This window comes from Pseudorca crassidens, chromosome 6, assembly GCF_039906515.1.
Source record: "Pseudorca crassidens isolate mPseCra1 chromosome 6, mPseCra1.hap1, whole genome shotgun sequence".
Taxonomy (NCBI): domain Eukaryota; kingdom Metazoa; phylum Chordata; class Mammalia; order Artiodactyla; family Delphinidae; genus Pseudorca; species Pseudorca crassidens.
In genome coordinates, this window is record NC_090301.1 from 42,962,855 (window position 1) to 42,990,444 (window position 27,590).

General features: G+C 41.4%; 1 protein-coding gene across 3 annotated transcripts in view; it reads right to left on the reverse strand.

The window, feature by feature from the left end:
• MYO1B (myosin IB) overlaps window positions 1-27,590 on the reverse strand; it is a 182,526-nt gene that overhangs the window by 93,201 nt on the left and 61,735 nt on the right. For all 3 annotated transcript variants that reach the window (XM_067741166.1, XM_067741168.1, XM_067741167.1), the window contains exon 4: window positions 2,392-2,486. In XM_067741166.1, the coding sequence (XP_067597267.1) occupies window positions 2,392-2,486 (95 nt within the window). The remainder of the gene's footprint in view (window positions 1-2,391; window positions 2,487-27,590) is intronic.

A 27,590-nucleotide genomic window follows, 5' to 3' on the forward strand; every position in this document is an offset into this window, starting at 1 on the left:
AGGGTTGACAGGATTAGAAAATGGGATTCTAATTCTAAGTTTAAGCAAGTTGTTTAACCTTTCTGTGGCTCAATTTCTCCATCATAAAAATGGGGATAAGAATACTTATCTCATACGTGCAATATGCTAACCACGACGCCCAACACGTGGTAAGTGCTCATGTAAGTTAGCTACTATTATTATTTCCCAATGGCACGGCAGTGGTTCTATGGGAGGGAACAGAATCATAAACAAAAGATTCTACATGTAGGCTTAAAATAATTTTGTTGAACAATACCCAACTGAGAAAATCTGACCAAACAGAAGTTAATATACAAGAAACCTATAACACCTTGCTCGATGAAAAGACCAATGTGAGTCAATACACGTACCACATGAATAGAAGTCTCGTATCCACGTTAAGAGGGCAATAGTTTCACAATAACCAGGAGCAAATTTGAAGTATTCTGTTTACTTCTTGGGATGCAATTTTATAAAGCATATTGACAAACTGGGCAGACGCTGGAATAATATGACCATGACAGTGAGGGATTTGGGAACGAGATTCAATCCTCCTGTTACATGTTCGTATACGCACCCTTACAAGTGTACACCTCACTTCACTACACTTAATGTTCTGTATATAAATTGTATGTAGACCTGTACACATTTAGATGTATGTACATATACAGCGCAGAGCTATTGTTTATCTCCTGTACTACACTATAAACTTGACAAGGACAGGAATGGTGTCTGGCTCACCAATGTATCACTGGTACCTACTGCAGTACCTTTCACCTAGTAGGTACTCAGGAATTTTCCTAGATGAATGAATAAATGAACGTGTATCACATGAGAAATTTTTAAAGAAAAGGGATTTTTAGCCCTAGGAAGCTTTGATGGATGACTTCAAAGAATTAAGTGATTGTCCTGTAGGAGAGAAAGTAGACTAATTTGGTAAGGTCCCAGACTGCAGCGTTAAGACGAATACACAGAGGCAGAATTCACCTCTAGGTAAGGAAGAACTTTTGTTCCCAAACCTGTGTGACAAAGTCCACAGGCCACCTTACAAAGCAGTGAGCCCTGCATCACTATAAAAGGAGTTTGGCTGTCCCTGGGGAGGACCCTACACTAAATGGTCTCTAACTAAGATCCCTTCCAATTATATGAGTCTGTGCTCTCTGTTACCTTAGATTCTTACATGCCACTCTTTTCCCCTCCATTTCTGCCCATCCAGAGCCTAGAACCTGCACAACCTTGCAAAGAAACAGTGCACTATGTCTCCAAAGGCTCCGGGAAGGGAGCTGGACACATCTTATCTAGCCATTCTTTCTCCAGTTACGCTGAGGGGTAGGGAAGAGGTACTCCTTAAGAAAGTGGAGGAAGAAATAGGTATAGAAAGAAAAGCCATTTCAGCGCAGATAGGGAGAGTTTAAAGACACAACTCTAACTAAGGGCTAATGAACAAAATGAATTCAGTCAGTTGACTGAAATATCCACAGGGGATTTTCTTCTCTTGAGCATCAGGAAATCAAAGTTATTAATCTGATACTTAAATAGCCAAGTAAAGTTGAAGCATTTAAATCCCACTTTGGCAAACTAACAGAAATGACCAATGATCAGAGTCTTATCTATAAAACAAGAACATCTTACAGATGAACCAGTTATGAAAATACTATCCTCCTCTTTCCTGGACTCATCAGTTCCATCAAAGAAACCTACTGACAACAGCAGTTCTAACCTGTCTAAGTTTGGACTCAGCGATCACAGCTCTTTTGAACGTTTTCCAGGTAGCTGGGCACCATGTGTAAAATCACTTTCTCACTCAAGACAATCACACAGATTGCTTTTATTAAAAGCACAAGAAAAAAAAAGCACACTCCCTCCCCATGTGAGGGGTTGTTTTATGGGGAGGTTGCCAGCCTGTCTAAAAATGTGTACAAAAATCTCAATTCTTCAGGCTTCAGAGGAAGACTTTTCTACAGTGAAATCCAGCATTTTCCTGGCGCCCTCCCTCACTTTTTAGCAGAGAGATAGTCTGTGGTTGTGGGATCTCCAAACCCAAACAGTCTGGCATTTCTTAGGGAAGTGGTGAGACCTCGCACTAGACCTTGGTGTCTTGGAGGGAAGGTAAAAGACCTTGAAGTACGCAGGAACTGCAACAGAAAGGTCTAGAATCCAGAAAGACACTCCCACATTGGTTGGAACCCTTTTGATAGGTGCCTGCTCCTTCACAGGAGAGATGAGGCAAGTCCTTCCTGGAGAACATTCCAGGATCCTAATCACTAGCCTTCCCAGCATGAGTCCTGTGAGCGTCATGCTAATAAGGCTCCACCCACCCGCTCTGCCATCGTCATTCTGTGCAGCGTCTACCCTTCTACAGGAGAAAGTAAGATTGTCCAGTGGCCTTACCTGTTTTTCCTGCTCCGCTTTCCCCAGTAATCAGAATACACTGGTCTTTATCTTGATCTCTTAGGGATCTGTATGCTTCATCTGACAGGGCAAAGCTGCAGGGGATAATGGGAAAAAAGTCCTTAAAATTCAGCTCATTATTATGTGTTTATCAGATATAACTAACTACAGGCTCTTTAAAGGGTCACTGATACGCTTTAGATAGAAAGCTGAGATATCACATTTTATTTCTTTCAAATTCTTAAAGTAAATAAATAAAGCTATCCATTGTTTGTGGCCCGTGTTACCTTCTCCTATGCATTCTCTCTTAACTGAAACGGTACTGATGTATAGTACTCTAAAGATAGAGAGTACATGTCCACATGTCCACAACTGGATAATGTTGCTATTTCCAGGACAATACACTGGAGTTTCGAAACAATGAGAAAAATTTTTTTTCAATCATTAGAAAAATGTTATCAAATACCAAATAGCTGATATTACCATCACTAAGCTAAACACAGAACTACTGCCTTCACAAACAAGATGGTTGAAACTGTAAGGTCCACCAGAGGCAGGTGGTACTATAGGTTTGCCGTGGTTCTTGTCCGGTCCTGTGCGCTCTATGATGACAAAGGGCCCCCTATCAAGAAAGTCCTCATGTTGACCTTCCCCTCCTCAAAATTTACTAACAAGGTAAATTTTGCTCCCTCTAACTAACTGAAAAATAATTGGGACAATATGATACTGTACTTAAAATAGGAAAGCTCCTCTTCTAATTCATTTATTAACAAGTACTTATTGAGTCTACCTTATGTGAAGAACACGCTAGGAATGCACGGGAGAGAGATACAAAATAGAAAATAGATTAAGTGCAAGGAAAAAGATATGTGCAAAACATTGCAGAACCAGACCTCAAGGGGGTAGGGGTGTGGAGTAGGAGTATCTTAAGAGGTAGAAACACAGCCCTAAAGAATTCATTAGCGGGCTTCCCTGGTGGCGCAGTGGTTGAGAGTCCGCCTGCCGATGCAGGGGACACAGGTTCGTGCCCCGGTCTGGGAAGATCCCACATGCCGCGGAGCAGCTGGGCCCATGAGCCATGGCCGCTGAGCCTGCGCGTCCGGAGCCTGTGCTCCACAACGGGAGAGGCCACAACAGTGAGAGGCCCGTGTACCACAAAAAGCTGCTGAAAAGCAAAGCCTGAGGAGTGATGCGCTAGAGAGATGGGCAGACTCCAAATCAGGAGAACAGAGATGATCAGGAGCCACCCAGAGGGAATGTAAGCAACAGAGGGACAGGATCACATAGTTATCAGAGAGTAATTAGAGCTAAACATAGCAGCATTTACCCTGTACCAGCATGGTCCCCAGGCCCTTCATATTTAATCTTTTTTTTTAATTTATTATTTTTTTATTTGTTTATTTTTGGCTGCGTTGGGTCTTCGTTGCTGCACGCGGGCTTTCTCTAGTTGCGGCGAGCAGGGGCCACTCTTCATTGCGGTGCGCGGACTTCTCACTGCAGTGGCTTCTCTTGTTGCAGAGCACGGGCTCTAGGCACACGGGTTTCAGTAGTTGTGGCACGCGGGCTCTAGAGCACAGGCTCAGTGGTTGTGGCACATGGGCTTAGTTGCTCCGCGGCATGTGGGATCTTCCCGGACCAGGGCTCAAACCCACGTCCCCTGCATTGGCAGGCAGATTCCCAACCACTGTGCCACCAGGGAAGCCCCCATATTTAATCATTTTAAATCTCACAACAAAACTACTACGAATAAATTATTATTAATCCCATTTTCAGATGATGAAATTGTGTCAAAAAGTGAAGACAGAACTTGTCAAGGTCACACTGGCAGTGTGCTCTTGACCACTGGGACACACCACCTCCGTGCTCTGGACAGAGATCACAGGACGGCATGTAAGAGAGACCAATCTGGAGGCAAGGAGCCTGGGGAAGGGCTGGGATACAGGAAGAGCGTCAATTCAGCCAACCAGACTTTGGCTTCTCTTCAGGAAGTGTGTGGCGCCATTAATAATGACAATGTACTGAGCACCTTCAGTGTGCTAGGAGCTGAATGAAGTGTTGTGTTCATAATCAGATTTCATCCTTACGGTAGCTCTGTGAAGTGAATGCTACCTGCATCCTTAAAGAAAAAGGATCCAATGAGACTGAGAGGTGACATGACATGTCCGAGACCAGGACAGTCATAACCTGAACCCAGAAATCCTGTGTATCACATTCTTCCCCTCTCCGCACATCCTCTTACGATTATCTGTGGCCTTATCCTCTGGCTGGATCGACGTGAGCCCCCAAAGAGAGTCACCACAAGCCTTATTTGTAACCGTCACATCAATGACTCCAACCAAAGCCTTGCACATAAATACAGTCATTTGTCGAATGAACATATAAAGAAAAGGCAAGAAACGGACTTTTTCGAGTAACATGTTGCTTTAGCTTGCTTATGTGAACAATGTACACTGATCTCTTTCCGTCCAGCATGTCTTCCTCACCCTCAGATCCCTTCAGCCATCCCCTAAGTAACCAGTGCCTTGCTGTGTGCCAAGGTCGACCAGTGCCAAGGTCGCTCAGTGGCCTCATCCTTCTCTAGCGTTCTCTGAATCCCCGAGGAGGAAGCAAGCATGCCCCTCTGCACCACTGCATACTGGGACAACGGACAGAACAGTGAATCCCAGAGGCAGAGGCATCCTAGATGGACAGGGTTCCCCGGGCTCCAGACCCCCAACTTAACACCTACAGGACCCCGAGCAAGTCCCTCACCCTGGCTGAGTTTTCTTCAGGTACAAAATTAAAAATGTAGCCACGTACTTCCACTTAGAGGATTAAGTATACCTGTATGAAAGCACTTTAAAAGTGATCGAGTCCTGAATAAATGTCCAATGTCCTTCTGTAACATAATTAGTTATGCAGACATCTTCTGATCCCTTACCAGAGTGTAAGCTCCTGGGGGCACAGCCTTGCTGTGTAATTAATCTTTGTGCATCCCACAGAGATATGAACGTAAGACATCGTCTATACCAAAATACGAATGAATGAATGAGTGGATCCTCTCAAGTACTGACAAAGTCCCTACTGGACTGCACTCCGTAAAGGGTGGTGAACAGGAAAGCCATGTCTTCTGTGACCTTCATAAGGGGAAGGAGAGCTTTACTTAGATTCCTTATTAGCCTTCCTCCCTCCCACTCCTCCCACCTCCAGACAAGAGCTCAGTGATGCCGCTGTCATTTTCATCATGGGCAAGAAACAGAGGAAAGCATGTTACGGCAAATATACAGATGAACTTTTCCAACCATACACATCTGCCGACCTCTTCATGGGTTAACACAGGCCTTTTCCCATGCTCCTAAGACTGCAAGTTAGCTTTATATATTACACTATTACCAGATCCCAAAGGATGCAAAATGACTTCTAATGTGAATAACCACATATGATTGTGCGTGCACATGTATATGTGGACACACACACACGAGGGTTCAGAAGATCACCAAATGACCCTGGCATGGGTTTATTTCAAGTCAAAGAAACACCTAGCTCGAACACTTACTTTCCACTTGTCTATCTAGACAGAATACTTAACTGCTGTTCCCCAAACTGGGCTTGACTCATCTAATGAGGAGTATATTTTAATTTAAGATAAAGGCTAAAAGGGATAGTTATTCTGTCAGGACTCTGGAGAGTCCCTGATTTCAAACTGCCATGAAAATTTACCAATTAAAGTATTTAAGCACTGGGAAAATTGGCCTGGACTACTGGCACAGGCATCTCAAGCAGAGCATAAATGTCATCATACTCATTTTGTATAAACACGAAAGATCTTGACTTCACTTAAAAATGACAAAGGGGCAGGCAGGTCCTGAAAGACACCAGCTCCCCTCCCAATCTTGTTCTCTTTCTCTCTGGCAACGTTAGCACATGCCCGTCACCACGGCCAACATTTATAACTAAACTGAAACCACATGCCAGTCTTCCCAACCGCTCTATAATTAAGGAACTTAAATAAATCTTTAGAGAAGTTTCTACTTAAAAACAGTTGTGACCCATATGCTTCGCATTATTTTGTGAGCGTGTCATCATTGTGATTTACCACACACAAAAATGAATGGTTTGTTGAACTACGATGACGATAACAACGGGCAAACATGGTTTTCATCCCACCACATCAAGAGCGGTGTTTCATCCACGATGTCTGTCCTCTAGTTGAGCTCTAAGAATAGCGACAGCCTGACGTTTCAGTGTAAGTCCCCCCTTCATTTCCAGATCAGCTAAACGGCTGTTCGTTGAGAGCCAAACTTTCCCCAACACCAAGCATGTTTGCTGCTTATCTGCAAATAGCTGTATCTATCGCTTTTAGGTTTTGGAAGCTTGGTTTGGGGCTCATCTGTTATGTTCTGTCAGAGCAGAAGATAGGGTTTCATGTTCAAAATTATCTAGTCGGTGTTTATGTCCCTTCTCCACCTTATTTCTGTTCAGAATGTTAATCTCCACCGTGGCCCTGCTTTCGTGGGCATCAAGGGTGATGGCAGGGTTTCTTTTCCCCAAACTCCAAGCTCTCCACCCTGCCATTTCCTTTCTAGGTTTCTTTCACCTACTGTACGAAGCAGAAAAGATGATGTGACACCCAACACATCACCCACCACCGCCTAAAGTTTATGCTTATGTTCTCCCAAGCAGCCCCCTACTTTTCAGTCCCTCTGGCTATCCTCTAATGAGGCGCTTGAGGAATCACTCTCCAAAACGGTCAAATCCATTTGAGGACTTTTAGTTTGTCATCTCCATTAGCCAAAGTGCTTAACGGCACAAATGTTGTCTCAGGAAACTCTCCTGAACTTAGATAACTGTTTCTACCTTTCTGTTTCAGTCTTTTTCTTTAAGAGCTCTCTCAAAATGGTATTCCCTTTCATTCAATCCTGAATCCTGGAATACTTTCAAATCACACTAGGGAAATTCTGCTTCTGAATTTAACCCTCTTAAAATAGCTCTGTCTCAAAATTCTCATCTACACTGAGATCTACAAATCTCAACTATTTCTCTCCTTTCTAGCTCTGGTTCGGCCCTAAAAACTGTGTGCTTTTAAAATTAAGCAACAAGGGCTTCCCTGGTGGCGCAGTGGTTGAGAGTCCGCCTGCCGATGCAGGGGACATGGGTTTGTGCCGCGGTCCGGGAAGACCCCACATGCCACGGAGCGGCTGGGCCCGTGAGCCATGGCCGCTGAGCCTGCGCATCCGGAGCCTGTGCTCCGCAACGGGAGAGGCCACAACAGTGAGAGGCCTGCGTACCGCAAAAAAAAGCAACAAAAAGTAAGTGTTTTTTAAAAAAATTCCTAACCTCTAAGTGTGCCACCAATTCCTAATCTCATACTAAACCCGATTAAGGGCTAAGGCAGTCCACAGCAAGGACGTGGAAGAGAAGGAAAAGGAGCAAGGGAATTGTGTGTGGTGTGTTTTGCACAGTAACCTTGAGGTCTGTTTGTTTATTTGCTTGTTTGTTTTTAAAGGAGAGGCACAATGCTGGCCTTCCTTGTAAAATACTATTGCAAGTATCTGTACATCTATAATTGTCTCATATTCTCAATTCAGAAACATTCACTCGCTTGAAAAATATCACCCTGTTAAATAAGTGTTACGCCCTTCCGTGAAACATTCATCCTATCATATCTTAAGGGAAAACTTCAGGGAAAATAAGTTTTTATACTTCTTTGTTACAAGTAACTATAACTTTTTTCATCCTGGAAAGCTTTATTACATTCTTGTCCTATGCCAGGACAGGCATACCTCATTTTAATATGCTTCATTTTATTGCACTTCCCAGATACTGTGTTCTTTACAAATTGAAGGTTTGTGGCAACCCTGCATCAAACAAGTCTATTGGCACCATTTTTCCAACAGCATTTGCTCACTTTCATGTCTCTTGGTTGGTCACATTTTGGCAATTCTCACAATTATTTCAAACTTTTTCATTATTATTACACTTGTTACAGTGACCTGTGATCCGTGATCTTTGATGTTACTATTATAACTGTCTTGTTGTTTCGTATTTTTCATTTAATGTATGTACACTGTTTTTTTAAAGACATAATGCTGTTGCACACTTTATTGACAGACTACCATACAGTGTAAACATAACTTTTACATGCACTGGGATACCAGATAATTTGTGTGACTTGCCTTATTGAGATGTTCACTTTATTGAGGTGGTCTGGAACTGAACCCACAATGCCTCTGAGGTGTGCCTGTGCAAGCATGGTAAATTAACGTATTTACAACAATACAGTTTTTCCTACACAGCCACAGCACTGGTAAGCATTCCTAACAATCCAAGTCTCAGAGCAAGAGAAGACAGACAACAAAAGTGAGCCTCTCTTCAAGACAGACAGCAATAGGGACTTCCCTGGTGGAGCAGTGGTTAAGAATCCGCCTGCCAATGCAGGGGACACGGTGTTCAAGCCCTGGTCTGGGAAGATCCCACATGCCACAGAGCAACTAAGCCCGTGTACCACAACTACTGAGCCTGCGCTCTAGAGCCCATGAGACACAAGTACTGAGCCCGCATGCCTAGAGCCCATGCTCCGCAACAAGAGAAGCCGCCGCAATAAGAAACCCATGCACCGAAACAAAGAGTAGTCCCTACTCGCCGCAACTAGAGAAAGCCTGTGCGCAGCAACAAAGACCCAATGCAGCCAAAAAAAAAAAAAAATTTTAATATTAAAAAAAAGATAGCTAGCAATGGGCATATGTACACCATGAAGTTAAAAAGAAAGATTATGAAAACAAACACAAAGAACAGAATTAGAGAGAGATGGATGGTAAATGGACCTAAACGGTTGCGAGGTTTCTGTATTTTACGTAAAGTCGTACAGTATTAATTCTATATGGATCTTGAAAACTCAAGGGTGTATATTACACCATGAATAACCACAAAATAGAACACAAAGAGGTACAAAATAACAAAAGAATTAAAATGGAATTCTAAAAATATTTCAAATTATCCAAAAGAAGGCAAGAAAAAAAGAACAAAAACAGAGGGGAGAAATAGAAAGTAAATTATTGAATGGTAAACCTAAATTCAACCATATCAATAATCACACTAAATGTTAATGGACAAAATACTCCAATTAAAAGGTAGAATATGTTAAAATGGATATAAAGGCAAAACCCAATTACATGCTTCCTATAGGAGTCATACTTAAAATATGAAGACATAGATAGGCCAAAAGGACATAAGATGGAAAAATACATACCATGCCAAAACAACTGATCAAAAAAAAAAAAAAGAAGTGCATTGCACTTTCTTTTCTCTTTATACATCTAAACTCAAAGAGGTCCCTAGTTGTCATCTCAATGAAAAGAAGGATGCTATGCCATGGCATGGCATATGGCAGAGTAAGGTGAGACTTAATTATCTCTAAAAATTATCTACAATCATTTTTCTAGGAATATTTTATCAATACTTACTTTTCTAAGTTCATATGCATTCTTATATCCTAAACATAACTAGTTACATGGGTTTCTTTTGGCTACATAATTGGAAAAGGCTTGTTTCTATTAGGTACAAAACAGAAATCTCATCAGGGATGAATCATTTTAAGATGACATCCGTTCTGAAGTGAGAACAATTAAGGCATCAAATAAAGCTCAAAAGTCAGGTTTTAAAATAAGACATGACAAACAGGCACAAAGGGTTTCTTCTTCCTCTAGAATTACACAGGCTTCCAAAAAACAGACTCCACAGTATTTTCGTGAAATTTCATAGACTGCCTGAGTCAATGTCAATGTACACTAGGGTCTCTCATTACTTTTTAATGGGTCACTCAAAAATACTTTCTGGACAGTCAAATATAACCACTAAAGGGACAAAAGCCAGAGACCCAACGCAGCCAAAAATAAAAAGAATTTGAATGTTTTGTGTGTATAAAATGGTTCACATGTGTTATAACGTTTTAAGGAATAACAGAAATCCCTGTGTAATTAGACAAGAAATTCTTCTCCTTCAGTATTAGAATTTACAAACAAAGCTCTTTATCTCACTGATTCACTTGCTAGTTATGCAATATTATCCAAGACAAACAGCAAAGAGCACTTAAGGGGTAGTCTTCTTTCAAGATTTCAGAAATTCTATTTACATCCTCTTGTGATAAAGAAGCTTTGGGGCACACTCACATTCTTCGACCCCATGGGCCCGACCATTATCAAAATCATAATGGAGTTCCTCAGGTCTACCCCGGCCAAGGCCAGCTGGCTAAGTGTCCCTCAAACAACTTCCTTCTCCTGGAGACGCATGTGAAGGTGGACTGGGCCAAGGGATGACTCCTTTTCAAAGGTGGATTGCAAAAGCCAGGTATTGAAGACGTGCATTAGGAAGTAGATAAGAGGTTTAAAAAAGACTAAATTATGTCAGGAAGGAAAAGGACTGGACTTAAGATATGAAGGCAGTGAGGAGGAAACATCTGCCTTCAGGGCCTGGAAGCCACTCTTTGGAATTTAGCGGTAATCCCTTTGCCGCTAAGGACTTCCTTCTGCAAATGGTGCCCTGAGCATGAGAGGCCACAGGGGAAAGCCCTCCACAGAGCCAGCATCCTGCTTGGGGCTTGGCAGGCAGTTAAAAGCACAGATTCCAGCTTATCAGTCTTTGCTGCTGCAGGCCTTATCTCACAAATTAACGAAGTGTGGGTGGTTCCTACTGTGTGGATCAGTCCCCTAACAACTAAAATGGAAGAGTATGCGGAGGCTAGTGAGAACATTCACAAGCGTGAGGTTCCCAGGCACCCATGAGCTGAAAGGCATTATGCTCATTCACTGTGAGGGTTCTGGGAATGAAGATGAAGAGAATCTGTCCTCAGTCGAACAGGAAAGACACTAAGTCCCCCCAAAAAGAGGTGTGGGAGAAGGTAAGAAACACATGAGCAATCTCCTAAAAACATTCAAATTGGGAAAAAATGACTTTTACTGACAAAGGCATGTCATGGAAAACTGTAAAATCTTAACCCCAAGGCATATGCAAGGAGAGAGGCTGGGAGAATGCAGAGAGTAAGGAGGAAATTATGTTATTTCCCCTGTCCAGAAATTAACAAAACACACCTGATCTGGGGAAAAGAACAGACAGACAACTGGGCTCTTAATTCAAATTCAAAAAGCCCTTATAAGTATTTTTAGCATCTCTTTTAACAAAGGAATACTAACAATCATCTTTTATTACCCAACTCTCATAAAAGTAACTACACAGTTACTGTCTACAAGAATAGCCTTTCCTGAGCAAGGTAAATACAATTGAACAAATTCCCAACACAACTGTTTCTTAGCTTTTCGGCAACATAGCTTATTTCAACCAATTTCATAGTTTTTATGACTTTATTACAGGCAACTCAATCCTGGGGGTGGGGGAGAAATCTATCCCAAGAGAAGTTATTCCAATGATCGTCCTAATTGTCCTTAGGACTTAATGATTTATTCATTATAAGTAAACAGAATGATTTCAAGTTCTCAAAATGCGAACTGATTTTTCAGATAGGTGTTCCCTACTGATTTGAAGCGTAAAAATGTGCCACCTTGTATGCCATTCTGTGTGTCTTTGTGTAACACTGAAACACACATTCTGATCTAAGGCACCTCACATCCACAAACCAAACAGTTACGCCTGTTCAGTAAAATCAACCTTTCATGTTTACAATGTTCAAATGTCAAGCACTCTGCATCATCTAACTTTGATTAGCCCCCGCCAGTGCCTGCCAGGTACACAGGATACACGGACATGAGGTGGAGTCCCAGTTTCCCTCCAGTAAGAGAAAGAGAGAGACACAGGGACATTCGTCTGCAAAAGACGATGCTGCACTGGGCACCTTGCATGGCACCATGTACTGAAGAAGTGCAGAGAAATCTGGCTTCGGTTATCGTGGAAGGCACTGAGTGGAGATGGCATCTGAATGGGAACTCCAAGTACACATTGCTGTGGTTTATTTAAAAAAAAAAAAAAAAAGCACAGAGGAGAGGGAGTGGGCAGTAGGGAAAGCTAACAACTTCTTCAAGCTTTGGTTTATGCATCCAGCCTTACAGAGCTGTGCAGAAGATGCCCCTTGCACAGCGTCCACAACAGAGCAGGAGCTGAATAAACGACTGAAAGGCCAGATGGGTCTAAGTTTGCATGTTATGGAATCAAGGTCATAAATATATTCACATCTGAAGAACGAGATCCACCACCATTTCATAGAGTGGATGCAAAATTCAATGAAATCAACAAATATTAATAAGATGCCTGATTATAAAAAGATACATGCACATACATACAAACACATAGACCACAGGGTATATACAATGTAATGCCTGAGTTTGCATATATTATTGTGGAGAAAGGAAAGTGAATTGGCAAAATGATAATAATAATGAGACTTCCTGAAATTAGCTAAATTCATATCATGATATTGTAAGGGAAGAAACATCTTGGAAATAATTTTAAGAGAATTTAGTACTTATTAATTCAATAAACATTCTATGTGCCACAGAGAGTGTCAGGCAGAGGAATACAAATGATGTCATCCCTACCCTCAGGTGCTCAGTTTAGAGAAAACATGTATTATCTAACTAGATAATAACTCAGTCATTCGCAGATAAGTCATTTGGTCTACGTGGCTCACTTAAAAAACAACAAAAACCTCTCTCTAAAGCACGAGGGATACGAGTACCAGAAAAAAATTTTTTTGAATTAAAATTTTACTTGACTCTTTCATCCAGGTACCCAATACCCTTCAAATCTTCCCCTTCCTCTCCTCTCCATCACTGGTTTTTTTACTGCCTTAGACAAGTTCCTCACTTCTGGTCTGAGCGTCAGTAATTCTTAAAGGGATTTTCTATATCCAGGCAAGGCACTTTCACAAGCCACCATGATACAACGCTGTCAAAATATGATGCCATTTTTCATTAACAAGACTTTTCTCCCCTGTCCTCACTGCAGCCAGATTTAACTTCTTGCTTTTATGTGTTTCTGTAACAAAGTTTTTTCCCCAAATTTGTTAAACTCAAAGCAAGGTTATATCATTCCTGTCCCCCCAAATTATGATTCTATGGAGTACTCTAATTTTAAGTACAATGCTTTTATTTTGCTTAGGCACCAGACAGAAGTACTGGACACATGTTTGAGAATTTCATAGCCGTCTGAACTGAACTGGAGTGATCCTAAGAGGCTCTCCTCCCCAGCAGCGTTTAATATGTACCTATTCCAATAAGGTCTACAAATTCAGGACAAAGACAAAATGCAGAAATCTTTCCTCTGGGTTTCCAAACAGAAAAAAACCGGAAAAAAAAAAAATTACACAGGACTTCCCTGGTGGTGCAGTGGTTAAGAATCCGCCTGCCAATGCAGGGGACATGGGTTCAATCCCTGGTCCGGGAAGATCCCACATGCCACGGAGCAACTAAGCCCGTGTGCCACAACTACTGAGCCTGTGCTCTAGAGCCCGCGAACCACAACTAATAAGCCTGCGTGCCACAACTACTGGAGCCTGCGTGCCATAACTCCTGAAGCCCGCGTGCCTAGAGCCCATGCTCTGCAACACGAGAAGCCACCACAATGAGAAGCCCATGCACGGCAACGAAGAGTAGTCCCCACTCGCCACAACTAGAGAAAGCCCGCACACAGCAATGAAGACCCCACACAACCAAAAATAAATAAATAAATTTAAAATATATATATATTACACAGCCAAATCCATGTTTCAATTTTAAAAAGCAACTCAGTGACTAAAGGGAGGAAATCAGAAGATTACTAATCAGACCACCGAGACAGAAGTGCCCTCAGAGAATGCGCAGGCTCCGGGCTTGGGGTGACTGACAGCCCTCTCTGAGAGGCGGACATAGGATGACCACTCCTCACTTGGGTGTGGCTCCCAGATGGTTCTCAGTCCCACTCCCTCCTTACCCCAGTCCTGGTCCCCTTCATACGGAAGGAAGAGGCTTCAACAATAAGGTAAGGCAGGCTCAAGATGCCAGGAGGTCTGCTCTGTACAGTATTTGGTTAACTATTTTGTGTGTGTGTGTGTGTGTGTGTGTGTGTGTGTGTCTGTATGTGATGCTAAAATGTCTGCCTTTTAAAAACGGCTCCAAAGTGGCCACGTAAGAATGGGTAAACCGAAAATACCATACGACACTTACCACTTGCTCTGCAGGCTGGCTTCCCCACCACCCTCCTCCTTCTAAAATGCGAGCAGGTCACTCTCTCCTCTGCAAGCTTCTCTGGCTCTCCACCACTCTGTGGCGGAGCCCGGCCCACACCTGAGGCGGGGGATGATGAAGCAACAATGCTTTGAGCTACCCCTGGAGGAAGATTTAGTGCTGATACACAGAAAGTGCCCTGACACTGACAAAGGGGTCTGAAACAACTCTCGTATCACTCCAGCACACAGAAAGCACTGCTCCAAATTGGACTTAAATACAGAGCATGCAAGTCTTTTAAGCCAGGTCACAATGTCTGCAAAGTGGCCACAAGAAAATGACTGCCTTGAAATGTCACACACACAGATCACACATATATTTGAGAGAAAGACTCAGATGTGCAAGCAGGCAGTTAGTATTATCACCACACATTTGCAGGGGGAAAAAGTCATTTGACAAAGACTGTGCTCAAAGACCAAAACTTTGAGAAACTAAGAATAAAGTACCGGAAGCCAGCAAAAATCCTCCCTGATCAGCAGGGTAGGGGCAAGAGATCCCAGATGAGAACAGAACATGCCCTGAGGTGCTGGATACCAATACTAGGTCCCAGAAAGCTATGCACAGTGCCAGTGTACGTTTTTATTATAGAATATAAGCTCAAGGCAAGTTTCTATCTTCAACACAAAATCTTAAACTTAAAAACTTCCTTCATGGATATCCTGACCAGTTTCTGGCCAGAGGGGTCAAAATCAGGCAGGCCACTCACCCAGAATCCAGTCTCTAAGAGCCTTATTTCTAACAGATTAATCCGTGCCACAGATTACAAACCAAGCAAGGCCCTTCCGAGGAGCAAGCCTAGCTCTCTCTCCTGGCTTATCTCCCTATTGGTTCCTCCTCTGCCCCACTGTCCCCACCAAACACCCTCTTCTCTTGCAAGTCTTCAATGATTCCCCTTGTTCTAAGAGATCCTTGCCTATACACCTATTTTTAAAAAATCCCATTTATACATCTACTGTATCCTTAACATGTGGTTTAAATTTCTGGAGACCATTTTGCTTAGTTTCCCTCCCTTGAGGGCAGAAATTATTACTCATCATCTCAGTGGCTGACACACAGTGTATGGTCAGAATAAATTGGTGAAATGAATCCTAAGATAGTCTTTTCTCTGAATCATGTAAGAAATTGACAAAATTAATGTATGGCATTTTCAAACTCTAAGTTTACCAACTGATTTGTAAATAGTTGGTATATATAAACCAAGTAAGGGAGAAATTAAAAGATATGTTATTCAAGTATGCCTATGTAAGTGCACGTTCATATCTTTACAAAAAAAGAGCCTTCACAAATTTAACATACTCAAAGAAGAAAGTTGAAGAGAAATGGGACTCTATTTTTTAAAATTAATTAAATTTATTTATTTTTGGCTGCATTGGGTCTTTGTTGCTGCATGCCAGCTTTCTCTAATTGTGGCGAGCAGAGGCTACTCTTCATTGCGGTGCACGGGCTTCTCATTGGGGTGCCTTCTCCTGTTGCAGAACACAGGCTCTAGGCATGCAGGCTTCAGTAGTTGTGGCACATGGGCTCAGCAGTTGTGGCTCGTGGGCTCTAGAGCGTAGGCTCAGTAGCTGTGGTGCATGGGTTTAGTTGCTCCACTGCATGTGGGATATTCCCAGACCAGGGATCGAACCTGTGTCCCCTGCATTGGCAGGCGGATTCTTAACCACTGCGCTACCAGGGAAGTCCCTGGGACTCTATTTTACACTTTCTAGCTGAAATTCTTCACTTAGGTTATTTCTTATTATCTAGGAATTCTCCCTAATGCTAATCTATATAGATTCTGTTTAAAGACATGGGCAAATGGTCATCTATAATCTTCTGCTTTAGAAAGGCATGGTATGATTATATTTGCACTGGTAACGCTCTAGGACCTTGCTAGTTCTTGAACTAAGTGGCAAAAGCAATTAGAGTCATTTCCAGAACTGGCTGATGAGAAGATCCTGCTTCTACTGCTTCTTAAAGCCCCCAGTTGGTAGCACTCTCCTCTCCAAAATATGTAGAGTCACTTCGCAAGGTCCCTCTAAGCAAATCATCATGTTTATCCTAACTTGCTTCTCGAGTTCTGCGGCCAATATCTATCGAGTGCCTTCAATCCACCAGGAAATGTGCACCCAGTGTCAAAGGACATGAAGATAAAAAAGAGGCTTCTCCCTACCCTCCAGACCATGAAGTTCAAGGCTCTCCCTCAACCACAGCCTGTTAAGAGTCACTCATAACAGTCCCATTCTGCTACCCCCAGCAAAAGACCCCACCCCCCAAGAAGGAATGGAGTTTCACTGTTCTGGAATTTATGTTCTTCAGAGCAGAGAGTCTACACAAGAAAATCACTGGGACAGACAGAGGTGGGGCACTCAAAATTTTTGTTACATGAATAAACCAATAAATCTTCAAAGACCCCACACATTAAATCTTTGTAACTTAAACTGGTTAAAAGACTGCTTAGACAAGCCATTGAGATCTGACATGCCGTGGAATCCAACCAATTTAGTGACATGTCCTAGAATGATACCAAATGACCCTTAATGGACCTTTCTATATGCCAATAGCAGGCTTAGCGACAGAGGGAAATCTACAGAGGTTTGGAACAAAGCCACATTTCTCAGGTTTCAAAACTGTGACACGCATTGGAGGAAGACTTCTCCACAATTTTTATAAAGTCATTCAAATATGGAATTCCAATTCCTAAAACTATTCTATAGTCCCTAACCTTATTGCTTAAGGTTAAAAAAAAAAAAAAAGAAAACACACACACACTCGCAAACACCTATATGACTGCTCTCTCCAGATATGTGTACTTCAAATACCTACTAATTGAGGAAATACCAATCTCTGCAATAACTCTCCAGACCCAAAGACTGGCACCATCCCTATACCCTACATGGTTGCCTAATCACCACCATAAACTAGTTCCAGTCTAGAGAATCTTCTATTTGTCATGTCTATGGTCCGTAACTCTACGGAGAGCAGGGGGCCATCTATTCAAATGAGTCTTGGTTTCCTTCCTCAATTTTCATAAAATGACGACAACCTTATTTTAAAATAAAGGCTCTATCTTTTTATTGACAACAGAGCATGTGGACTCTGGGCCCTTTCCAGAGAATACAACCTCTAAGGGTCTGCACACCACCATTAATTCAAAGCCCAGTTATTAAAAAAAGAAAACAAATAAAGGAACATACAAAACTGTCACAGTATCACTTGAGGGAGAAACTACAATCTATCTGTTCCTTGTATTCCTGAATCAAACCAAACCATCAATAACGTAGGTACTTGTACCAGTGGTTCTCAACCTTGGATGCACACTGGAATCACCTGGGGAGTGGATGCCTCACCGCCCCTCCCCTACACTCCACAGATTTGATGGAATTCTGTGGTGGTTCTGTTGAGCAGCCCCGGATGACAATGTGTCTTATAGACTTGCTTTTCCTAAACTGTGCTTTGTTGTTATGTCCTCTGCTTCTTCTTAGTGAAGTGGCATGAAAAGCAGCCATATAAAATTCACTACTTTATTTTCTGCAAGGAAATTTTGGGAGGTGTTGCTCCAGATGACATCCTTCATCTCGTAAGTCCCATAAGACTTTAAAATCACTTTTAAAGCTAACTGGTAAGGAAAACTTTTCTTCTCTTGAGCAACTCAAGTGCTTTGATCTTATGTGCAAAAATAAGTTTGTAACTGATCATATTTCCCTTTTTGTTTTGACCACCAGGAAATGAAAAATCCAAGTTCAATAACCATAGAGGACATCATGGGATTAACTTTTGCTTAGGTCTCATTTCTTCTTTTCCCTTTGCTCTGACTTTTTTTTTTTTTTTTTTTTTGGAACAGAGAAAGGTTTATTACAGGGCCAACCAAGCAAGGAGAACAGGTGGCTTCTGCTCAAAAAAGCCCCAACCTGCTCTGACTTTTTAAAAGCTATTTATTTTATAATACTGACTATAAAACAGTAAGCTGCCTTCAGTCAATTTTCAATATGAGGAGATATGACAATTAGCTCCCATTCATATTCCTCACATATCTTTGAACTATAAATGATCAAATACTGAAATTGGTGAGACTAAAATCCATGGATACATGTACAGTTCTTCTCTGGTTTTTTTGGGGGGGAGCAGGGGGGTGAGGATAGATGGAAGGATAGGTAGGTAGGTAGATAGACCTCCCTCAAAATATATGAGCCCCCTTATAAGCATAGCTAAGAATGGCAATTTCCCAGAAAATTTTCATTTATTCACTTAAAACTGTTACATTCTAAATTCACAAATCTAGAAAAACCTTCAGTGTGCAAGCAGATAGACACAGGTTTACCAGAATAAAAAGACTACAGTTTAAAAATTACAGCAACACTGAGTCAAAAGAAACCTCAAAAGGCTATCGCCCCACCTCATGTTATGGAAATAGGAACTCTGAATGCATGACTGTTGGCATGGATTCTGTATCTATTCATTCCTAATTCTATGCTTTCTCCTAACCCATCACCCAATCACCTCAAAACTCCCCCCCTCTTCTGGAAAACTCCAATATTCTTCTCCTTCCTTGCCAATTCCAAGAGGACTCTTTCCTTACATGCTTTTTTGGAGGTACTGAAAAAAGGCATGTGCTTATGAAAATGTACAGTTCCATTCACTACGATCTCTGGAGTAAATTAACCAAATCTTGGTCACCAGCAACTCAAAAAGAGTTAATAAAACTTATTTCTTGAGAGTTACCTCTATAAAGAGAATTGGAAAATATCTGCCTTCTATTCCATGCAAATAAGACTTTGCTGGTACATCTCCATGCTGATAAAGCAGAATTTCTGTCACAAGTGCCCAGTTGACAATAAGTTGGAAAAGGGCAAAACCAGGCTTTAAATCTAGATATGTTAACTAATCTTCAATTTCTCTAATTTAGACTGTGACCTCAGAAACTCTAAAGAATGAAATGGCCCCGACTACCTAGTTATTCTAGACAACTGAAGCAAACCGGTTATTCACTAACATTAAAAAAAAAATTTTAATGAATTTTTTCCTAAAATACATCACACATTTCTTAAACAGGAGGATCATATACTCATAGGGTTTTAGAGTTGAAAGGAACCTTAGAATTACATATTTTCCATTCACAAATTCTTTGCTGGCATTCACAACTCAAAACCACCACCAATAAATCTGTTGACAGCACAAGTTTACCTGTGAAAATTTAGCTGTAATATTAGCATTATTACATTCACATCTCATACTTGAATAATTTTACTGTTTTCTACTCTCTATTATGAATACTTAAAGAAGGTGGTTCCTAAATTTTAAAAATTATATCACACCATTTGAAAATCCCCCCCCTTTTTTTTTTTTCAGAAGTCACTAAATATCAAGCTAAGATATCCAAGCGAAGTCCTTACAGTCTGGCTTCATCTTCTGATATGAATTCCTAGAACATCAGAAATTTCTGAACATGTGATTAAAGGTTTATCTAATCTATTTAACTGATATTACAGACTGTTTAATATGTGCCAGACACTGTTCTAGGCACTGGGAATACAGAAGTGAACATGGACCTGACTTCCTGTGGGTGAGGTGGAGGGGAAGGCAGGCAATAAAGAAAATAAGTAAAGTATGTGCTGGAAGTTGGTAAAAGAGAGAAATAAAGCGAGGGAGGGATGGCGAATGCTGGGACAGGGCAGAAAAGGGGAGCAGGATGAAATTGTTAGAAAGGATAACAATGGAAGGACCTGCTAAGAAGGTGGCATGTGAGCAAAAACTTGAAAGAGGTGAGGGAGGAGAACTTGTGACAGACAGACAGACAGACAGACACACACACACACACACACACACACACACACACATATAGATTGTGGAGGCGGAGGCATTCCAAGCAGAGAGAAGAGTAGAAAACCCCCAATATGCAAGTGTGCATCTAGTTTAACGGTTAAGCAGAATCCTATTTTAACTATATGATAGTTTAATGTTCTATTTAATGTCATCAAAGAGTTGATTGACAATGATTTTTGATCATACCTTTGGGTACATCAGCCTACAAATATTAACAGTGACAATGAGCAAGATACTTGATTTGGTACTCTTATACCATTCAAAGAAAATAGAAAACAGTCTATTCCCAAAAGGAGATGCAGTGTTGTATGAAAAAAAAGATAAATACACATACGAAGATAATTAGCTATTTAATAAATGCATGGATATGTATAAACTGGAACTTGCTTTTTATATCCAATGAAACTGTTTACCAAAAAACAAGCATATTTTTCCAGATTAAGAGGATGCAAGAAAAGTATGTAAAGGATGTACTGTAAGCATTTTTGCAAAGTACCTGATCATGGCCAAAATTAACAAGAGAAGGACTGGTATAAGTTGGAAGTAAAATGAAAAAGTAATATATCGTCTACATTATATAAGATGAAAGTACAGAGTGACATTATTTATTGGGAGTGCAGGGTTGTTTTTGGTTTTCCCACCATGAAAATTAGTATTATAGCTTTAAAATGAAAATTTATCAGCCAGAAGTAATATTAATATTCTTCTGCAGTCACCTCTAAAATTTTAATATTTCTTCACCTTCCATCTTTGACTACATTCATATTTGGAAAAAGAATTTAACTAACATTGTCCTTAAACACAACTTAAACTTCTCAGTGTAAGGGAAACTGATTCTTATTCATTCATTCTCAGAAGAGTTGAATCCAAAAAAATTAACATTGCACTGGCTTAAGTTTCAAAGCTGGTGAAACCCATTTTGCCACAATTCCCAACAGATGAATATGTGAATTAATATAGATGAGATCAGCATCTAATTTTCTAAAACTCTCAATAAACATATTGGCTCCAAGAAAATTGGTAATATAGGAATTGGACCAAAGACAGATCTACTGGCATAAACTATTAAAGTATTTAGATAATATTCACATATTAACTACTCCTGTGAACAACTGCAATGAAATGTGACACTATTAAAAACCTTTGTTCATAATAAACCAATAAGCCACTAGTCTCTGCCGATTAGCAGCATGAAAAAAAAAGGAATAACAACAGAAACATGAAAAATGAATGAACAGTTTTACTTTTGTAGTTTAAAATGTATTCAAATAAGATTCAAATGGAAATGTGAAAATGCACGGTGATTACAGTCATTACAAGGAAAAAATATTTGAAAGTGCTTTAAGAGGACTTATTTTCTTTCTAAATTATACTACTGAACTCATGTTTAAATTCATACAGAAGCTTGCTTTACATGGTAACCCATGAGTTGAATTATCAAACAGTAACAACCCTAATGAAATGAACAGATGATCCTAGTAAACAGGAGGCTATGCCACATGTTGACTAAATCCCATTCCATTTTCCCCTTCCTGGCTGCATTTCCCAGCTTCCTTTGCAGGAGGTTGGGCTCATGTGACTGCACACCAGCCAATGAGGAAGAGCTGACTATGCTCTCTCTTCACCTCCCACAACAACCTTAAAAGCCATGTGTTCCAGCTGCTACAACTACAGCTTGTATATGAGTCACCATTTAGAGGACAGCCTCTGAGGAACACCATCTGACCCCCATCAGACTGCGCGGTCAGTGACAAGCAAACCTTCAGCGTGTTGTGTCTTGAGCTGTGAAGCCTTGTTGTCCAAGCATAGCCTACCTTATTCTAATACATCCCTGAGATTCCCTAACTAGATGTCAAACATACTTAGACTATTGCCTTGAGGTTTATTTTGGACAGGTAGAAAATCTGTTAACAACCAGCAGAAAATAGCTGAAGGCTAAAAATAAATACTTCCTGAGTCCCTAACATGTCCCTAACACTAGGTCTCCAAAGTGAGGTGTGTGCATCTCAGGGTATGCCCACGATGAGCCACTGGAATATGGATATAAAATATTATAACTTCTACTTACAGATCTTTATCATTTTTTAAAGTTCCTGTTCTTGTGGATGTTTTATAATGTACACAATACATTAGGATGGTATGACTTGAGGTTAACTATAGATAAACAAACATACTGGATGGATTTTAAGACCAACGATCTTGAGGCAAGAAAATAATTATAATTGCATAGTCCCTGCTCAAAAGATGCTTCCTCTTGTCCAACCCTTAAATAGGAAACAATTAATGAAATATATAAGGTAGTATGCAACAAAGTCCATACAACTGTGACATAATGCATGCTATGGAAAATACGTGTTAGGACTACCAAGTGGCATTTTTGGGAAGAGGCTTCAAAATGCAGGTGTACCCCGGATGCATCTTGAAAGATGAGTAGGATTTGAATACGTGGAGAAGAGTGAAGTGAGTGTAACAATACAAGACCAGGGTGCCTGGAAAGAAGAAGAAATGAAAGCAACAGTGGGATAGGCAAGAAGAGGCCAAGAGAAGGAGAGCTTACAACTAACTGATCCCTAGCCACAAATTTATTCAAACTCAACCTCCCTATTTTCACAATCAAAATTTTCTCTTAGGACTGATTTTAATTTTCTAAGTTCTGTTCAAGATCAATGCCAGATACATGCAAACACCAAAGAAAAATCTTTAATATAGAAAATGACAAAGATTTTCAAGTTCTAAGACTCATTTATGCTACCTTATCTATGCCTGCAAGACAAAGTAAGGCACACGCAATCATAGATGGGATACTGTTACAATGACAATCATAGTACATTATGAAAAGGAAGCAAATGTTCAAAGCATTATACACCATTTTCTATTTGTTTGAGGAGCAATGTCCAAGAAACACCCACACATTTCCACACTTTCTCCTTCCTTATACCCATGTTCCAGGTAATGAGTAACCAGACAGCAATGACTCACCCATATTGCGTAATCTTAAATAGCTACACGGGTGCATTTTATAATTTATGTCCTAACAACTTTACACTTCAGTAACATTGTCTTTAATACATTTCTCTGATCACGGATGGGATTCTGCCGTTTTTAACATCCTTGTTTTTATCCACAATGCTATTCACACGACAAAATTATGTATAAGCTTTTGCCATTTAACAATGGCCAAGGCAATTATAAATATAGAGAAAAGCAGCAGCAACACTGTAGGACGGAATGTGAGGTAGGGTATATGAGGGTGAGAGTATGTCTTTTGAAAGTAATCAAAGCAGTGGCTTAAAAACTAGCAAGCCCTAAAGAAACATTCAAGAGCCCTTAGCAACCCACGCTTCATGAAAATATAGATGGTCAAAGTGGAAATGGACCCCTCCGGTGGCAGTCTAGGTCTTAAGTAGGCAACCCTAAGAGGATGCCTGCTTGTGTGTCCCCAAAATAAAGGTCCATGGTGCAAAACACCCAAATAATCTCCCTCCGTTCAGGTGCTTTCTAATGTTGTGCTGTTGAGGTGGACTGAAGGACAAAGATGAGTAGAAAATGTATGCATTCTAACTTATTCCTCTACTGCTAACTTCTTGTGAAATTAGACTAAACCATCTATTACGTTATGTTTCTAACGTAATTGGGCATATTCTTTTCAGACCTCAAGCTGACGGCCCACGCATTCAGACAATGAACACAAATATCCCGAGGGGAGGGTTCCGTCTCCAAAGGAGAGCACATCCTTCGCATAAGTCAATGACGAGTGAAAATCAGGACTGCTGTGTATCAAATGTTCTTCCTCCTGAATAACATTATGATTCATCACCAATAGCAACTAGAGGTTTTGTCATAAAACATAATGAACTAACATCTGTTTATACTTACAAAATTCATTTCAACATTCAGTCATTTACCACTCATTCATTAAAACACTGCGTTTATACACGTACACACTTAGGCATATTTAACAAGTCACAATTTTTTTTTTCCACTTGGTGACTGAAAATGCAAGACGGCAATTTTTCCCGACACATAAGCTTGTAATTTTAAGTAATGCACTCATCCCAAACTCTCCTCCTATTACTTTAGAATAAACATAATCCTTCAATCCTCCCAATGATTAAAGTAGACTGGTATTTGAATGTTTTATTTAAAAAAAAAAAAGTTCTACATGTAGCTATCATCTCAACTCAAATACCTTTTACCTTCCTCAAATACCTTCCTATCATCCTGGCTCACTGTGGCTTAGCCAAACTGGTCCGTCCTTTGCTTTATCTTCTATGTAGATCATTATTACACTTTACAGTGGCCACCTATTTCTAGAATTCCTTCTTGAAGACTCAACATAGGTGGCACCTTCAGAATCTCTGAACCCACCAATTTTTTGTGCTTCCACCTTATTCCCTGTCATTGCAAGAACACTATTATATTAAAATGACCTGCTCGGGGCTTCCCTAGTGGCACAGTGGTTGAGAGTCCGCCTGCTGATGCAGGGGACACGGGTTTGTGCCCCGGTCCGAGGGGATCCCACATGCCGCGGAGCGGCTGGGTGCGTGAGCCATGGCCGCTGAGTCTGTGTGTCCGGAGCCTGTGCTCCCCAACGGGAGAGGCCACAACAGTGAGAGACCCGCGTATCGCAAAAAAAAAAAAAAAAAAAAAAAAATGACCCGCTTATGTAGCCATTCCCCTCTCCTCCCAACTAGTCTGAGATTCCTGAAGACAAAGACCACGTGTATCTTCTAGACACAGTTCCTAACAAAGAGTAGGCTCACCATATTCACTAATTCAGTCACTCACTCAACAAATACTTATGGAGTAGCTGCTATAGGACAGACATTATTCTAACTGCCATGGATTCTAATTGCTATGTGAAATAACAAAGCCCCTGTTCTCCTAAAGATGACATTCAAATACAGGAGACAAATAATAAAGACACAACAAACACCTAGTGAAATGTCAGATGATAAACAAATAAAAGTAAAGCAGTCTAAGGGGACAGTGAATGGCTGGGGCAGGGGTTGCTATTTTAGGTATTTTAGGTAATCAGTGACGATTAAGGCGTTCCCTAACTGAAGTGAGAGAACAAACAAGTCGGTCCCTTGAAGGGGAGAGAGTGACGCAGAGCGGGTGGCGTGTGAGAGGAGCAGTGAGGAACCAGCATGGCTGCAGCAAGGGGATGGGAAGTTCACAAGTGCAGTCAGGTGGCCAGTGCCCACATCAAGTGGAGCTCTGCAGGTCACGCACGAGCCACTGCAGGTTTCCAAAGCAAAGAAAAACAATCCAGTGGACATCTTTAAGAAAGAGGACTTTAGCCCACAGCCGTCACATTTTTGGGGAAAAGATGGCCAGGGGATCGAGGTGTGGGAGAAGGCGACAACGGGAGAGTTGAAACAGGAAGACCCGTTAGGAGGCTACCACAATAATCTAAGTGAAAAAGGATGACAGCTCAGACGAGCACGGTGGCTGTGGTGGCGAGACTGGGATATGTACAGGCAGCACCAACAAGACCCGATAGTGGACTGAATGCGGGGTGGGAGAGAGAAGGAAGAAAAGGTTTGTGGTGTGAGTAGCCGAAGGATGGTACTGCCGCTGCCCGAGAAGAGAGAAAGGATGGGGACGGGGGTGCCCTCCAGTCTGAAGCATGTGAAGTTCCAGGTGCCTCTTGGACACCCCAGGGAGATACTGAAGGGTTGAATGTAGCTGAGTCACCAGGAGCTCAGGGGTGAGGTCCAGCTGGAGACCTAAATCTGGGGGCATCAGGACATATTTAAAGCCCAAATGGGCTCATCTAAGTGCCTACAGAGGAGAAGGAAAAGGCCCCAAAGCCAAACCCTTGGACATACCAGCATTCAGAGGTAGAGAGGAAGAGGCACATCCAGCCTTCTACCCAGGAGATGGAACAGCCAGTGTGCTAGAGGAAAACAGGAAAATGTGGAGGCCAGAAAGTCAAATTTTAAAAAGGGTTTTAGGAAGGAATGGGTCACACTGTCAAATATTACTGATAATTAAAGAGAGAAGAAGATTCAAAATTTGACTATTGGAGTTGACAACATGGAGGTCATAGATGATCTTGAAAAGAACAGTTTTCATGGAGAAGAGAGATAAAAGTCTGACTAGAGTGAATTTAATAAAGAAAAGAAGATAAACTAGAGACAACAAGTATGTGCAACTTTTTCAAAAAGTAATGAAGGGAATCAAACAGTGTGATAGCTAGGTGACATGGAATCAAGAGAAATATTATAGCATGTGCATTGGTGGAAAGGGAGGAGGGAGAAGAAAAAGTTGATAATACAGTGGAGAGGGGAAAGAATCACAGAGTAATGTCCTTAAGGGTATAAGAGGGGCTGGAGGGGGTCCAGGGCCCATGTAGAGGGGGTGCCTGAGAGGGGACTGGACAGCTGAGTCTTTATAACATTCAATGTTTACGGAACTGAACTACCCTTAGGTTGAACTACCCTTAAGATATTTCTTATAAAAAGAAGGCCCACTAATTCAGGTTTCTAGAACACCATACAGAAACTCCGACATCAACCTGGCTTCAGGAAGCTAACACTCAAGTCTTATTTCAGGACAAGCTTACTATGCTTCTTAAGAAGGATGTACCCATACGTGCATGCATATCTGTGGTACAATAAGAAATATATTTCTTCTGCGTCTCTGGTTCCCAGCACAGAGCTCCTAAAACCCTTGGAATTTCCTGAGCAACAGGACTGCCTTTTGTTATTCATAACAAGCCCCTTCTGCCCACACCTGAGTTTACACTAAGGAAGTGACTCGTGGTGGGACCCCTAAGTAGCTTCAGGCTGGGGACTGGTCACCAGAAAGACCAAACACATGATCAGAGGGTGGGTACTTAGCTCCACCTCCCCAGCTCCAGGAAGGGGATGGGGGCTGCAGATTGGGTTATAAAGACTCTTCAACAAGGAGATTCCGGAGCTTCTGGGTTGAAGGCACTGATGTGCTGGGAAGCTGGCCTGCCCAGAGAGGGCAAGGAACCTCTGCACCCCTCTTCCCCTATACTTTGCCCTACGTATCTCTTCCATGTGACTGTTCCTGAGTTGCATCCTTTACAATAAACCAGTAAATATGAGCGTCCTCCTGAGTTCTATGAGTCATTCCAGCGAAGTACTGAACCTGAGGGGGTAGTGGAAACCCCCAAATTTGTAGTCAGCTGGGTAGAAGTGTGGGTGGCCTGGGCACTCCATTTTTCACTGGCAT